Source organism: Eulemur rufifrons, chromosome 2, assembly GCF_041146395.1.
Source record: "Eulemur rufifrons isolate Redbay chromosome 2, OSU_ERuf_1, whole genome shotgun sequence".
In the NCBI taxonomy this organism is placed as follows: Eukaryota; Metazoa; Chordata; class Mammalia; order Primates; family Lemuridae; genus Eulemur; species Eulemur rufifrons.
Genome location: NC_090984.1, coordinates 14,014,799 through 14,032,794, shown reverse-complemented (window position 1 = coordinate 14,032,794; position 17,996 = coordinate 14,014,799). Strand labels below are relative to the sequence as shown.

The window sequence follows — 17,996 nt, the reverse complement described above, 5'->3', positions numbered from 1 at the left end:
ATAAAAAATAGAAATATTAGCCAGGCATGGTGGTGCATGCCTGTAGTCACAGCTATTGGAGAGGCTGAGGCAGGAGGATCGCTTGAGCCCAGGAGTTTGAGGTTCCTGGGAGCTATGGTGATGCCACTGCACTCTAGCCAGGGCAACAGAATGAGAACTTGTCTCAAAAAGAAGAAAAAGAAGAAGAAGAAGAGGAAGAGGAAGAAAGAAGACTAGCACAATAATGATAATTATACCTATTTGAGGTTTAAAAAAAAAATAAAACAATGCTGTCATCACAGAACCCACCTGAAGGGTCTCCCACTGTTATCTCCCTATTCCCTCCCAGTGGAAAACACCATCTTGAGTTCCATTTTATCATTCTCTTTGATCTTCTTTAGGTTGATTTCTATGCAATTGCCGGTATTTGAGAATATTTGCTGTATAAAACTGGCAATAGGATTAAACCTCGTTGTCTTAGCACCTTATCATTGTTTGTACTCTTACCCAATATATAAATTTGCCTCTTACCAAACTGGTGAAATGTTAAATCTTAATGTATGAGTTTTTTGTTCTGATTCTTTTTTTCATAATTGTACTTTTGGCCTTCAATCATATTGTTGGGTGTAGCAGTAACTAACTTATTTCCAACACTCTGTATGTTTACTTATGTGCAATAATTCTCCAATCAGGTAGCTTTTCTGATATTGGTGGAAATTTTATTTATTTATAGCTATTTTTCTACTATGAATAAAGCTGTTTGAACATTCTTACATATACCTTCTTCTAAAATGTGTGAGAGTGTTTATGGATGAGATGGGATTATTGGGTATATAGGAATACGTATGCTTCCTGGGGTAGTTCCAAAGGGTTTTCTTAAGTGGTTGAACCAATTTATATGAAAAGTTCCTGTTGACACAATACCTTGACCAACACATTTTCATACGTACTGAGCATCTATCAGGTATAAAAATTATTTCATTGATTGACATATTTCTTGTTATTATAAGTTCTTTTCACTGATTTTGGGAACGTTTATTTTCCTCTTTGTTAGATATCTGATTGTGGTATTTCTACTGAGCTATTTATGTTTTTCTTATTAATTCATGAGTTCTTTATGTAATCAGAGTATTAGTTTTATATGCATTGAAAATTTCCTTATGTTTGTGGATTTTTTGGATATCTGTTTTTAAAATTGAAAAAGTATTTTTTTGTTTTTTATGTTCTTAGAGACAAGGTCTTGCTCTGTTGCCCAGACTGGAGTGCAGTGATGTGATTATAGCTCACTGTAACCTCAGATTCGTGGGCTCAAGGAATCCTCGTGCCTCAGCCTCCTGATTCGCTGGGACTACAGGTGTGTGGCACCACGCCCAGCTAATTTTTAAATTTTTTTTTTGTAGAAACAAGGTCTCACTTTGTTGCTCATGCTGGTCACAAACTCCTGGGCTCAAGCAATCCTCTAGCCTTGGCCTACCAGAGTACTGAGATGTTCTTTTTTAAATGCTTAGTTTTCTGTTCAGAGGCTCTGAGAATGCTAAATATACTCATGTTTAGCACTTTTAAAACTTTATTTAAAAAGTTAGCACACGTGCACTTCCACGTTTATTACAGCATTATTCACTTAAGCCAAGAGACGGAATCAACCTAAGTGTTCATCAACAAATGAGTGGATAAGGAAAATATGGTCAACTTTTAAAAAGAAAGATATTCTGTCATTTGCCATAATATGGGTAAACATGCAGGGCATTACACTAAGTGAAATAAGCCAGGCACAGAAAGACAAATGTCATGTGATCTCACGTATATGTGAAATCTAAAAAAAAGGTTAATTTTGTAGAAGTGGAGAGTAGAATGGTGATTACCAGAGGCTGGGAGGATGGGGAAGGTATAGTTAAAGGAGAGATGTTAGCAAAATGGTACAAAGTTTTAGCTAGACAAAAGTAATAACTTTTTCAAATCTATTGCACTGCATAACTATAGTTAATAATTAGGTAATTTCTATTCCAAAATCAGTAACAGAGTATATTTTGAATGCTCTCACCACTAAAAAAAAATTATGCGAGGTGATGGATATGTGAATTAGCTTGATTTAATCATCCTATAATGTACACACATATCAAAACATCATGTTGTGCTCCATACATACATACAATTATTATTTGTTTATTAAACATAAAATAAAAAATTATCCTGCAGTCAAATGTGGGTTTTGAGTAATGTTCTTTGAATTGCAACATATGGATAAATTCCTGTAACTCCCACCACAATCGGGATGTAGAGCAGTTACATCACCCCTGGATAAATCACCCCATGCCCACTCTTCTCAGGAACACACTCTGCGATGTCTCATGCCTGGGAACTATTGACTTGTTCTCCATACCTACAGTTTTGTCTTTTTCATAATATCCTATAAGTGGCTCCATATGTTCCCCAAATCTGCTCAGGGATACTTATGGCAGCTTCATTCATAATTGATAAAATATGAAACAACCCAAACGTTCTTCCATGGGGAATGGATGAATACATCGTGGTCTATTCTAATCGAATACAACATAGCAAGAAAAAGGCAGGAGCTACTGATACACGCAGCAACTTGTATGAGTATCAAAGGCAGACTCCAAAAGCAGACATTTTAAAATCATTATCATGCCACTTTTATAAGTGTAATGTCACCCAGAATGGATTTATGTTGTGATGATTGAGTTTGTAGATTCATCCTTTGAGAATCATTTTCCCCCTGGGTGTTTAAATTTTGATTTGCAGATTCTACTTGAATTACTATAGGTGTTTCCCTCTCTCTCTTCCCATGCATGCGTTTGCTATTTATCAGCTAACGGATTCACAGTTATCTTTATCAGTCACCAGTCCTTTAAAATCGAGTTCCACCTAATGACTGATCCTGCTACTTGGTGACATTTGACACTATCAAAGGATTCAGCCATGGAGCCAGCAGGGAGCTTGGTTCAGTTCTTCCTTGAAGGATTTTCTTTAAACTCCCAGCCATTCTAGGTCCAGTTGTAAGTCAGGGCAGTGTCCACAACCATTGTGATCACTCACACTTCTTTTTTTAAAATTTTTATTTCAGCATATTACCGGGGTACGAAGGTTTAGGTTACATATATTGCCTTTGCCCCACCCGAGTCAGAGCTTCAAGCATGTCTATCCCCCAGATGATGTGCACCTCAACCATTAGGTGTGGGTTTACTCATCCCCACCTCCCTGCTAGTGGTAACACTCAAATTTCTTTTATTTAAAGTTTTTAATTTTTAATGATTATAGGTACATAGTAGTTGTATATATTTACAAGGGACATATGAAGTTTTACAGAGGAATGGATAAAGAAATTGGGGTACATAAACACAATGGAATATTATATAGTCATAAAAAAGAATGAAATTCTGCCATTTGCAACACCATGGTTGGAACTGGAAAACATCATGTTAAGCGAAATAAAACAGGCACACAAAAACAAATCTCACATGTTCTCACTCATAAGTGGGAGCTAAATATTAAAAACAATTGATCTCACTCACATTTCTGAATTACAAAGCTCTACCTGTGCTCTTGACTTTTTATATTTTATATCTCTATGTCTTTTTCTATTTTATTTCCTATCTATTTGAAGTGGATAGGGTTAAGATAATGAAAGATGACATTACAATGCCCTCTCCTCTCTTACTGGTTTTAAAATAGCAAGACTACCATAGGTTAAGAAAGTTCATACAGAAGTATTTAATAAGAGAGAACAATAAATTGATAAATTTTCATGTGTTTATCAATTTATTGTTCTGTCTTGTTAAATACTTCTGTATGAACTTTCTTACCATTCGATCCAGCAATCCCATTATTGGGCATCTACCCAGAAGAACAAAAGTCATTCTATAAAAAAGACACCTGCACCCGAATGTTTATAACAGCACAATTCACAATTGCAAAGATGTGGAAACAACCCAAATGCCCATCTATTCATGAATGGATTAGTAAAATGTGGTATAAGTATACCATGGAGTATTACTCAGCTATAAGAAATAACGGTGATATGGCAACTCTTTTGTTCTCCTGGAGAGAGTTGGAACCCATTCTATTAAGTGAAGTATCCCAAGAACGGAAAAATAAGCACCGCATGTACTCACCAGCAAATTGGTTTCCCTGATCATCACCTAAGTGCACATTTAGGAATAACAACAATTGGGTATTGGACAGAGGTGGGGTGGGGGCAGGGGATGGGTGCATACCTACATGATGAGTGCGATGTGCACTGCCTGGGGAATGGACACGCCTGAAGCTCTGACTAGGGGGGATGGGAGGGGGATGGTCAATATATATAACCTGAACTTTTGTACCCCCATAATAAGCTGAAATTTACAAAAATGAATAAGTAAACAAAAAAGAGAAAATATTGAATTCTTTCAAAATAAAATTTTCTTAATTTCAGCATATTATGGAGGTACAAATGTTTAGGTTATGTGTATTGCCCTTGCCCCCGCCTCCCCCGCAACCAAGTCAGATCTTCAAGTATGTCCATCCCCCAGACAGTGCGCATCACACTCTTTGTGTATGTATACACCCATCTCCTCCTCCCCCGTCCCATCTGCCCGACGCCCAACAAATGTGATCCTATATGTGCACTTAGGTGTTGATCAGTGAAACCAATTTGATGCTGAGTACATGTGGTGCTTATTTTTCCATTCTTGGGATACTACACCTAGTAGAATTAAATGTCTTTTTTCCCCAATAAACCTTTTGCACTCCTGTAATAAAGTATCAAAATGGAATACCCTCTCCATGTATTACAGGATCAGGAAAATCTAACTAAATATACTGGCATTATACTTATACATGAGTGCTTTGCCATGATATTGTAATTTCTCAGAATTCTACTAAAAATCAAGGTCTAGGCCAGGTGTGGTGGCTCAAGCCTGTAATCATGGCACCCTGGGAGAGAGAGGCAAAGGATCATTTGAGGTCAGGGGCAAGACTGAGACTCCATCTCTACAAAAAATACAAAAATGAGCAGGGCATGGTGGTGCATGCCTATAGTCCCTCCTACTCAGGAGGCCAAGGCAGGAGGATCACTGGAGCTCAGGAGTTTGAAGCTGCAGCGAGCTATGATGATGCCACTGTACTCTAGCAAAGGGGACAGAGCAAGATCTTGTCTCAAAATATTAATTAATTAATTAATTAATTAAAAAAAAACAACATCTATAATTTCAACCCATACTCCCTAAACATGAAGAAAAATGTATATGGAAACTATGGGGATGAAATTTTAAAAGATGATTATGATCTGTGCAGATCTGTCTCGATTGATCAGAGACAGAATGGTCACAGAGAACTGGTTAGACTATGCTGTATAAAGTATACCCAGCAAAGATTAAGGTTCAGGGAACATTTAGTGACTCTTAAAGAGGAAAGCCCTGTGTGTTTGCTTTTTAAAATACCGTACCTATATTTTTAAATAAATTATTTATACACACACATAAACTCTAGGTTCACACCAAAAATGGGTTTCAGACTATTTAGATATCATGGATATTATACAAAGATGACTTTGTTCACATCTAAGAAGACTGGAAGACAATTAGAGAAGAATGATGTGTCCAGGTGTGCAAGGTATATGAAATGCAGGTGGGCAGACACAGACGGAGAACAGCACATGGTGTGCACCTGGCCTCCAGGGACAGGGAAGCAGCCATCCCACATTGCTCCCTTTTAGAGTCTTGGTCTGTAAGGATTTAAGTGTCCGGGGATCACAGTCATGATAAAAATTCCTTGGCTAATGAGGAACTTTGGAAATTGAGCCTCTGGGGAAAAAATGTCTGTAATGTCTCTATGACCACCTCATTCGTCAGTTCTTCCCTAGCAAAGAAATAGCACACCTCAGCCCAGGCCTGCAACCCCACCACTTTGAAAGGCTGAGCAGCAGGATCGCTTGAGGCCAGGAGTTTGAGACCAACCTGGGCAACATAGCGAGACCCCATCTCTATAAAACAAAGAAAGAAAAAAGAAAGAAAGATCCCCGGAACAGAGTGAGGTAGGAGCTACTGATACACGCAGCAACTTGTATGAGTATCAAAGGCAGGCAGACTCCAAAAGCAGACATTTTAAAATCATTATCATGCCACTTTTATAAGTGTAATGTCACCTGGAATGGATTTATGTTGTGATGATTGAGTTTGTAGATTCATCCTTTGAGGATCATTTTTCCCCTGGGTATTTAAATTTTGATTTGCAGATTCTACTTGAATTACTATAGGTGTTTCCCTCTCTCTCTTCCCATGCATGCGTTCGTTATTTCTCAGCTAACGGATTCACAGTTATCTTTATCAGTCACCAGTCCTTTAAAATCGAGTTCCACCTAATGACTGATCCTGCTACTTGGTGACATTTGACACTATCAAAGGATTCAGCCATGGAGCCAGCAGGGAGCTTGGTTCAGTTCTTCCTTAAAGGATTTTTTTTAACTCCCAGCCATTCTAGGTCCAGTTGTAAGTCAGAGCAGTGTCCACAACCATTGTGATCACTCACACTTCTTTTTTTTAATTTTTTTTATTTTAGCATAATACCGGGGTACAAAGGTTTAGGTTACATATATTGCCTTTGCCCCATCCGAGTCAGAGCTTCAAGCGTGTCTATCCCCCAGACAATGTGCACCGCAACCATTAGGTGTGGGTTTACTCATCCCCACCTCCCTGCTGGTGGTAACACTCAAATTTCTTTTTTTTTAAAGTTTTTAATTTTTAATGATTATAGGTACATAGTAGTTGTATATATTTACAGGGGACATATGAAGTTTTACAGAGGAATGGATAAAGAAATTGGGGTACATAAACACAATGGAATATTATATAGTCATAAAAAAGAATGAAATTCTGCCATTTGCAACACCATGGTTGGAACTGGAAAACATCATGTTAAGCGAAATAAAACAGGCACACAAAAACAAATCTCACATGTTCTCACTCATAAGTGGGAGCTAAGTATTAAAAACAATTGATCTCACTCACATTTCTGAGTTACAAAGCTCTACCTGTGCTCTTGACTTTTTATATTTTATATCTCTATGTCTTTTTCTATTTTATTTCTTATCTATTTGAAGTGGACAGGGTTAAGATAATGAAAGATGACATTATAATGCCCTCTCCTCTCTTACTGGTTTTAAAATAGCAAGACTACCGTAGGTTAAGAAAGTTCATACAGAAGTATTTAACAAGAGAGAACAATAAATTGATGAATTTTCATGTGTTTATCAATTTATTGTTCTCTCTTGTTAAATACTTCTGTATGAACTTTCTTACCATTCGATCCAGCAATCCCAATATTGGGCATCTACCCAGAAGAACAAAAGTCATTCTGTAAAAAAGACACCTGCACCCGAATGTTTATAGCAGCACAATTCTCAATTGCAAAGATGTGGAAACAACCCAAATGCCCATCAATTCATGAATGGATTAGCAAGATGTGGTATACGTATACTATGGAATATTACTCAGCTATAAGAAATAACGGCGATATGGCATCTCTTTGGTTCTCCTGAGGAGAGTTGGAACCCATTCTATTAAGTGCAGTATCCAAAGAATGGAAAAATAAGCACCACATGTACTCACCAGCAAATTGGTTTCCCTGATCATCACCTAGTGCACATTTGGGAATAACACCAATTGGGTATTGGACAGAGGTGGGGGTGGGGGGAGGGGATGGGTGCATACCTACATGATGAGTGCGATGTGTACTATCTGGGGAATGGACATGCTTGAAGCTCCAACTCGGGGGGATGGGAGGGGCATGGTCAACATATATAACCTGAACTTTTGTACCCCCATAATAAGCTGAAATTTACAAAAATGAATAGATAAACAAAAAAGAGAAAATATTGAATTCTTTCAAATTAAAATTTTCTTAATTTCAGCATATTACGGAGGTACAAATGTTTAGGTTATGTGTATTGCCCTTGCCCCCGCCTCCCCCCCCACCAAGTCAGATCTTCAAGTATGTCCATCCCCCAGAGAGTGCGCATCACACTCTTTGTGTATGTATACACCCATCCCCTCCTCCCCTGTCCCATCTGCCCGACGCCCAACAAATGTGATCCTATATGTGCACTTAGGTGTTGATCAGTGAAACCAATTTGATGGTGAGTACATGTGGTGCTTATTTTTCCATTCTTGGGATACTTCACCTAGTAGAATTAAATGTCTTTTTCCCCCAATAAACCTTTTGCACTCCTGTAATGAAGTATCAAAATGGAATACCCTCTCCATGTATTACAGAATCAGGAAAATCTCACTAAATATACTGGCATTATACTTATACACGAGTGCTTTGCCATGATATTGTAATTTCTCAGAATTCTACTAAAAATCAAGGTCTAGGCCAGGTGTGGTGGCTCAAGCCTGTAATCATGGCACTCTGGGAGAGAGAGGCAAAGGATCACTTGAGGTCAGGGGCAAGACTGAGACTCCATCTCTACAAAAAATACAAAAATGAGCAGGGCATGGTGGTGCATGCCTATAGTCCCACCTACTTGGGAGGCCGAGGCAGGAGGATCACTGGAGCTCAGGAATTTGAAGCTGCAGCGAGCTATGATGATGCCATTGCACTCTAGCCCGGGGGACAGAGCAAGATCTTGTCTCAAAATATTAATTAGTTAATTAATTAATTAAAAAAATCAAGACCTATAATTTCAACCCATACTCCCTAAACATGAAGAAAAATGTATATGGAAACTATGGGGATGAAATTTTAAAAGATGATTATGATCTATGCAGATCTGTCTCAATTGATCAGAGACAGAATGGTCACAGAGAACTGGTTAGACTATGCTGTATAAAGTATACCCAGCAAAGATTAAGGTTCAGGGAACATTTAGTGACTCTTAAAGAGGAAAGCCCTGTGTGTTTGCTTTTTAAAATAACATACCTATATTTTTAAATAAATTACTTATGCACACACACAAACTCTATGTTCACACCAAAAATGGGTTTCAGACTATTTAGATATCATGAATATTATACAAAGATGACTTTGTTCACACCTAAGAAGACTGGAAGACAATTAGAGAAGAATGATGTGTCCAGGTGTGCAAGGTATATGAAATGCAGGTGGGCAGACACAGACGGAGAGCAGCGCATGGTGTGCACCTGGCCTCCAGGGTCAGGGAAGAAGCTATCACACATTTCTCCCTTTTAGAGTCTTGGTCTGTAAGGATTTAAGCGTCTGGGGATCACAGTGATGATAAAAATTCCTTGGCTAATGAGGAACTTTGGAAATTGAGCCTCTGGGGAAACAAAGTCCGTAATGTCTCTATGACCACCTCATTTGTCAGTTCTTCCCTAGCAAAGAAATAGCACACCTCAGCCCAGGCCTGCAACCCCACCACTTTGAGAGGCTGAGCAGCAGGATCGCTTGAGGCCAGGAGTTTGAGACCAGCCTGGGCAACATAGCGAGACCCGTCTCTATAAAACAAAGAAAGAAAGAGCGAGCCCACCTGAGCCTCTTCCTATAGCTGATTGCTCTTGCCTGGGATCCCAGAGTCTCACTCAGTTCCTCTGCACTTCGTGAAGACATCTCTTCCATACGATACATCTAGAGATATCAAGCATCATTCCACTGTGATGCCAACCAGGTACCGCAAGATACCCTTAGTAAATGTTCAGGTATCAACTGGGGGTTTTACTGCAATTTCATCCAGATGGGAAACTGTGAAAAAAGTACACATATTGAATGATCAGACCCTATTTACCCTTGGGTCTCCTGCTGAACTGTCCATCATTGTCTTCATATGTTTTCTTGTATGTTTTCACTGATAATCAAGGTACTTGTCATCTGCTAATCTCATACCTCAGTTTCTACCATAGCCAGGACCACTTTTGTCCCGAGTTAAAATCTGCCTCTTAAAGCAGAGTGACTATTAGGAAATTCTCTGATATGTACCAGCAGTCCTGTGGCTGCAAGGAGAAATACGTTACCTGGTCTTCCCATTCCTGGTTCTTGATATATCTTCCTATTATCTCTGTTTCCTGGCTGTGTGGTCTCTGGGGATCCATGTAGAATTCTAAAGCTGCCTCCCTAGTCTGTTTCTCTTTATAAAATTACCAAACATTTTAGATAATCAGAGCAGCCAGGATGGTGTTACTTAATATTATTTTAGATACAGAGTCTCACTCAGTGGATTCATCACAGCTCACAGCAACCTCAGACTCTTGGGCTCAAAGGATCCTCCTGCCTCAGCTTCCTGAGTAGCTGGGACTATAGGTGCTAACCATCACACCCAGCTAATTTTTTATTTTTTTTTTTGCGATGGGGTCTGACTATGTTGTCCAGGATGGTCTCCAACTCCTGAGCTTATGTCAGCCAGCACACCCAGCCAAGGATCATGTAATTTTAAAAATAATCACTCCTTAACCCTTTCCAGAACTTATATTGTTGACCCTCTGCTATTTAAGCTTTAGGTTTTGCAAAAAAAACAAAAAAAACAAAAACATTATACAGAGAAAAAGCTTTTGTATCCCTCTCCACTAGGTCTCCTTAACTTGCATAGATGGTGTTTCTGTCTGGTGATGTTTCATCTGCTGCTCTAGAAAGCGCACATTTTACGGGCTTGTTCTCCCATCTTTTTCATCAGATTCATCAACAACATGAAACCCAGAAATGAAACGACTGTTTCAGAATTCCTTCTGCTGGAGCTGACACAGGATGCAGAACTGCAGCCCGTCCTCTTCAGCCTGTTCCTGTCCATGTACCTGGTCACCGTCCTCGGAAACCTGCTCATCATCTTGGCTGTCATCTCGGACTCCCACCTCCACACCCCCATGTACCTCTTCCTCTCCAATCTCTCCCTCGCTGACATCTGTTTAAGCACAGCCACCGTCCCAAAGATGCTGGCAAACATCCGAACACGGAGTCAGAGCATCACGTATGCAGGCTGCCTCACCCAGACGTGCTTCCTTCTGGTATCTGCTAGTTTGGAAAGTTTCCTTCTTGCAGTCATGGCTTATGACCGCTATGTGGCCATCTGTCACCCTCTGAGATACACAGACATGATGACTCCTCGTCTGTGTGGTCTGCTGGTTTCACTTTCCCTGACCATTTGCTCCGCGGATGCCCTGCTCCACAGCCTGATGCTGCTGCGGCTGTCCTTCTGCACAGACCTGGAAATCTCCCTTTTCTTCTGCGAAGTCGTTCAGGTCGTCAAGCTCGCGTGCTCCGATACCCTCGTCAACAACCTTCTGATCTATTTTGCAGCTTGCACCTTGGGTGGCATTCCTCTGTCTGGCATCATTTTTTCTTACACTCAAATAGCCTCCTCCATTTTGAAAATGCCAGCGTCGGGCAGAAAGTATAAAGCCTTTTCCACCTGTGGGTCTCACCTGTCAGTTGTTTCCCTGTTCTATGGGACAGGTTTGGGGGTGTACATCAGTTCTGCAGTTTCTGACTCTTCAAGGAGAACTGCGGTGGCTTCAGTGATGTACACTGTGGTCACTCCCGTATTGAACCCCTTCATCTACAGCCTGAGGAACAAGGACATGAAGGGAGCCCTGTGCAAACTCGTAGGCAGGAGACCTTCTCTTCTCTGATTGTCTTGTCTGCTTTGGACGGGGTTTCAAAATGAGTCAGATGGACCAAAATACGAGTGCGCTAGAATGCCTGATTCTTCCATCTCTGTGTCCTTCTATATTAACGAGATAACAAAATGGGTAAGTAAATTTTAACTTGGGGGTTGAAACCTCATGTGCTCTTTGTACACCTATGTGATTTTACAAAACTGGGTTCCATTCTCTAAGCTCAGTTTCTTTGGTTGGAGTCCATGGACACTGAACACTGGGCAAGGCTTATAGTGATGCTGCTGGAATGTTCTCAGATAAAAGAATAGTTGAAGAAGTTGGATAAACAAGCCTGGGATCATAGCAGAGATTCAATTCTGGCCCCCCTCCCCCCCCCCCCCGCGGTTACAGCCATGTGCATTGCACCCCAGATGTAAGCTATCGTGAAATGTGGGAGATGTTCTTTTGTGCCTCGAATCAGTAATTCTCAAGATCTGTCACTGGTAAACCATATCTGTGCAGGGCCACCTACCCCAGTATCCACAACACTCAGTCTCATCACCTAAAACGCTGCTATAATTAGATGATCTCAGTGGTTTGAGATGCTGGTGAGACATTTGACCTTGATCAGTGAGAAAGCCTTTGTTTCTAATAAAACAAAGAGACTATAATAGTTCACAAACAAAAAGGAGAATTATCTTTTATTACAAGGACTTCCGAGGTAGGGAATGTAAAGGAAAATTCATTTAATCCTCCATGGGGTGGCTTTGTGCTAGGATAGCTTCCCTCCTAGACCTGTATTGCTGCAGGAATCCCACACCCAGACTTAATGTCCAGAGACAGAAATCTGACCGACTTTCCCTTGGGTCTATTGATAATTAAATTTGTACAGAGTCATTCAGAACATAGGCCCTCCAAATCTTATTACTGACAATTGGATTATATACCCCCTGTTTAATCTAATTCCTGGTGTGGGGAAAGCCTTACCCTGAACATACGTAGTGTGCAATGCCTGTTGCATAGTCCACTCCTGTAAGCAGTATAAACACTTAGCACGATGTCTGTAAACTTAGTACGTACTCATTAAAATTTATCTGGTATTGTTGGATTCCATATTTGCCTGTATTCATACTCTTGAAAATCTATAGTCTTATGCATTTTTCCTACATTCTTCAGCAACTAAATTTGTTTCCTTTTATTGTTACATTAATTAGGTGCCATTTCTAGTCTGAGTAATATTAAATATGTATGGTGGGCAGGGCAAATGTATGTAATCCTTTTCTGGCATTTTTATCTGCTTTCAAATCTTCTCACTGATTTATTTCTAAGAATGTGTCTGGGTTTTCACTTTTTTAATTTCAAAATATAAAGGGGGTACAAAAGTTTTAGGGTACATGATCGATTTTGTAATGCTTGAGTCCCAGCTGTAACTGTGCCCATCACCCAAGTAGTGTTCATAGTACCCATTAGGTAGGGTTTTTTCTCCTCTCCTCCTCCCCCATCTCCCTTGGTTGATTTCCAATGAGTTTTCACGTTTTTTAGTCATCTTATCTTGCTGTGTTTCTTACTCATTTCTGGTGGAGTTCACACAGAGAATCATAGTTAAATAAAATTGATTGTATCATTGTTGTCTTAGAGAAACGCAACTCCTCAAATAAGGTCTCATTTCTTCAACCAATTATCATGATAATCTTAGTAATAATAACAAGGATTTCATATTTACCAAGTATAACTTCCCTGCTAAACATTTGTACCAAGTGTTTTCAGTCCCACAAATGTAAAGGCTTTGAGGTGTTAGGTGGACTTTGCTCGATGCTCTTTCTTCTTCCTCTTGTTACTCCCACGGCTACCAAGAAGCCTGGACACTTGTGTTGGCAGATGTGTCTTTGTCGTTCTGCAATTCAGGTTAGGACATGCTAACAAACTGTTGCTCTTTTTTTCTTTGTTTTTTTAGTTTTTTCAATCCGCACATATTTCATCTTTCTTCCTATGCCTCCATTTTGCTAAAAAAATATATATGCAAGATATCACCTTAGGAGGGAAAGATTTAATCTCAAGCAATTTTGTAGAAAGAAAGCATCATTGAAATATTAATCATAGTGCCTTGAGGTTTTCAGAAGCATATTGCCAGGTCCTGAGTGTGAGCTCTGTTTTGATGTTGTCACTTGCTAGATTCTACCCATGATGCGGTCAGAGTGTTGATGACCTTGAATATTGGGAAAAGCATCTGTGGCTTTACTGAGGTGGACGTTTTCAAATGGTAAGTAATGGAATTTTTTTGACCCTTCCGTAGGCCTAATTCTATACTACTCAGAGGTTGCATCTCCACTGGGTGCTGTGGCTCACGCCTGTAATCCCAGCACTCTGGGAGGCTGAGGCAGGACGATCACTTGAGCTCAGGAGTTCAAGACTGACCTGAGCAAGAGTGAGACCCTGTCTCTACTATAAATAGAAAATTTGGCCAGGCGTGGTGGTGCATGCCTATAGTCCCAACTACTGGGGAGGCTGAGGCAGGAGGATGGCTTGAGCCCAGGAATTGGAGGCTGCAGTGAGCTGTGATGACACCACTGCACCCTACCCAGGGCGACAGAGTGAGACTCTGTCACCAAAAAAATTTAAAAAAGGAAACAGAAGGCACATCTCATGGTGGCATATGATCAAGTGCAAAGTCTGACATCCTGACTTCAAATATATGAATTTTTATTTAAAAAATTAAAAAACCGTCTCGAGCTCTCTCATCCTGCTGTAACTATAGTCTCATTCTCTTATCCTTTTATAGCAAAACTCCTCAAAGGAGATCTCTCTACTCACTCTCTCCAATTCTTCTCCTCCCAGATATTCCAGAGGTTAATCCAGTCAGGCTTTGACAAGATTTCTCATCCAGTACGTTAATATTTGTCCTCACTAATCAGCAGTCAGGTGTCTACTCCTGAACTCAGTTTGCTGACTTCTGCTGCTCTATGATGTGCAGAATATTACAAATCCATCCCAATCCAAGAGTCAGCTTGGCTAAATTCTTCCTGGGAGGCTTTTCTCAAACTTCCAGGTGTTCTAAGTCCACAGTCATGAGTTTAGGCAGTGTTCAACACTTGAGTTGGCCCATATTTCTCAAATAACAAGTTCTACCTCTGCCCTTGGTGACAAATCTCCTCCTGTGACATTTAGTTCTCATTACCTAGAAAGAGTAAGTGCTTTCTTGCTGATGGACATAAATTCATAGACCCCTTGGCTTCTGCCCACTCACCAAGTTATGTTTGAGTTCTATTTTATTTATTTATTTTTTTTGGTGCCTAGAACATTTTGTCTTATTTTTACATATTAATATTCTCTTTGTGGTATATGTAAATTTTACCTTGTTTTATAAATCCATTGATTTCTTTGTGTACCTTATTATCCGTGTTTTTCAAAATGAAGGAATTACGGTGGTGAACAAAGTCATTACAATTCCATCTTGTCATGTTTCAAATAATATATCTTATAAATTAGAAACTCACATAGAGTTAACAGGTTGTAAAATAAATTGATCCACATGATACTAGTGAAGTCCTTAAGTATAAAAAGTTTTAAAATAAATATTAACATGGAGTACCTTCTCTACTTATTAAGTGATGGTTGAAGTCTAGCCAAATCTAAATATTTGCAAACTATACATTCAACAAAGGACTAACATCCAGAATCTATGAAGAACTCAAACAAATCAGAAAGAAAAATTAAACAACCCCAAACAGAAAGTGGACAAAAGACATGAACAGAAGTTTTTCAAAAGAAGATAGACAAATCACCAACAAATACTTAAAAAAATGCTCAACATCACAAATCATCAGGGAAATACAAATTATTAATAAAGCCACCATGGGCTGCCACCTCACCCCTGTCAGAATGGCCACTATTAAAATATCAAAAAACGGTAGATGTTGATGTGGATGCAGAGAGAAAGGAACGCTTATACACTGTTGGTGGGACTGCAAATTAGTACAAACTCTGTGGAAACCAGTATGGAGATTCCTTGAAGAAATAAATGCAGGCTTGCTGTTCAATCCAGCAATTCCCCTAGTTGGTGTCTATCTAAAGGAAAAGAAGTCATTTTATGAAAAAGACACTTGTACTCCAATGTTTATCGCAGCACAATTCACAATTGCAAAGATGTGATTCAACCTAAGTGCCCATCAGTTCCTGAGTGCATAAACAAAATGTGGTATGTATATACCACGGAGTACTACTCAGCCATGAAAGGAATGAAATAATGTCATTGGCAGCAACTTGGATGTATCTGGAGACCATTATCCTAAGGGAAGGATCTCAGGAATGGAAAACCAAACACCGTATGTTCTCACTAATAAGTGGGAGCTAAACACATGGGCACAGAGAGATATAAGGAATCTTGGAAACCAAGAAGGAGGAAGGGTGAGAGAGGGGTGAGAGATAAAAACTTACCTATTGGGTACAATGAACACTATTCTGGTGACAGGCACACCAAAAGCCCTGAGTTCAGTAGCATACAAGGTATCTGCGTAACAAAATCATATTTATCCCCTTGATATTTTGAAATATAAACAAATAAAAATAAATCTCTCCAAATATACTGAGAGAATGAACATATTTCTATACTACTGCCTTTCAATGATTTTGTAATTGAATTATACCCTAACTAAAAATGCAGAACTCGGCCGGGCGCGGTGGCTCACGCCTGTAATCCTAGCACTCTGGGAGGCCGAGGTGGGCGGATCGTTTGAGCTCAGGAGTTCGAGACCAGCCTGAGCAAGAGCGAGACCCCACCTCTACTAAAAATAGAAAGAAATTATATGGACAGCTAAAAATATATATAGAAAAAATTAGCCAGGCATGGTGGCGCATGCCTGTAGTCCCAGCTACTCGGGAGGCTGAGACAGGAGGATAGCTTGAGCTCAGGAGTTTGAGGTTGCTGTGAGCTAGGCTGACGCCACGGCACTCACTCTAACCTGGGCAACAGAGTGAGACTCTGTCTCAAAAAAAAAAAAATGCAGAACTCTAATTTCAAATCAAATCTCCTAATGTGAAGAAAAATGTACATTGAAACCATTGTGACAAAACCCTGAAAAAGTATTTATTAAACTCTAAATAGGGAATAATGGTCCTGTCTATATTTTTGGCAGTCAGTATTGATCAAAGAGAACATATTAGAATATATTAGACAATATATTACAATTTACCCTGTAAAATATAAAGAACAAAAATTACAGTTCAGCAAACATTCAATGACTCTTAAGAAGAGACACCCTAATGTTTGCATTTTTACAATATCTTAGCTAATGTTTGTGATTACAGTTGACCCTTGGACAATACAGAGGTTAGGGGTGCCAACCCCCTGCACAGTTGAAAATCTGTATTTAACTTTTGGCTCCCCCAAAACTTAACTACTAATAACCTACTGTTGATTGGAAGCCTTACCAATAACATAAAAAGTCAATTAACACATATTTTTTTTCCACTCAGTCTTCCAATGAAACACGTATTTTGTTTGTTATACGTACTACATACCATATTCATACAATAAAGTAAGCTAGAGAAAATGTTATTGGGAAAATCATAAGGAAGAAAAATATATTTACTCTTAATGAAAATATATTTCATTAAGTGGAAGTGGACCATCATAAAGGTCTTCATCCTCATCATCTTCACATTGAGTAGGCTGAGGGGGAAGAGGAAGAGGAGGGTTGAACTTGCTGTCTCAGGGGTGGCAGACAGGGAGGAGGGGGAAGGGGAGGCGGGAAAGACAGGCACACTCAGTATGACTTTCCTGAAAAAAAAAAAATCCACATATAAATGGATCCACACAGTTCAAACTGGTGTTGTTTGGTGTTGGTCAACTGTATGTTATCTGGACTCATACATGTACTCACAAACACATAGATAGATAGATAGATAGATAGATATTTTCAGACCTGAAATGGGAACCAGGCATCCTGATATCATCAGACAGAGATGCCTTTGTGTGTAACTAAAAGGGACACTGGTATTTATTAGGGAAGTAGTAGGTGTGCAAGATCCAAGGAGCAGAGCTGAGCGGTAGCAATGGAAAGAATGAGATGGTGCACACCCCGTCTCTGCCATCCTGGACTCCTCACTTCTATGGTCTTTAAGGATACACACTCTGGGGATCAGAATGATGGTAAAATAGCTGCTGTAATGAGGAGCTTTGGATATTGAGCCCTCAGGGACACAGAGACTGCTGTGAGTGAGCCTGTGACCACCTCCCTTAACAGCACTTGCCCAATCAAGGATCCACAGCAGAGCCTCCTTCCAGAGATGATGCTTCATGACCAAGAGCACCCCATTGACTCATTCAGTCTGTCCACCCTCCCCGAGGCTAGATCATCCATCTTCAATATCCAGGTGAGATGTGGAGCATCATTCCTCCTGAAGCCACCTAGCTAACCTAAAGTCCTTTAGCTAATGCTTTGGAAATGAGGGCAGGTTTTTTACTAGAATTTCATT

The 17,996-nt window shown here is 39.7% G+C and overlaps 1 protein-coding gene across 1 annotated transcript; it reads left to right on the top strand.

Annotated features, from left to right (window-relative positions):
* Nucleotides 1-10,616: 10,616 nt before the first annotated feature.
* Nucleotides 10,617-11,555, top strand: LOC138397453 (olfactory receptor 7G2-like). The gene has a single exon (XM_069491508.1). It carries the CDS (start codon nt 10,617-10,619, stop codon nt 11,553-11,555), a length of 939 nt encoding a protein of 312 aa, XP_069347609.1.
* The last annotated feature ends 6,441 nt before the right edge of the window (nt 11,556-17,996 follow it).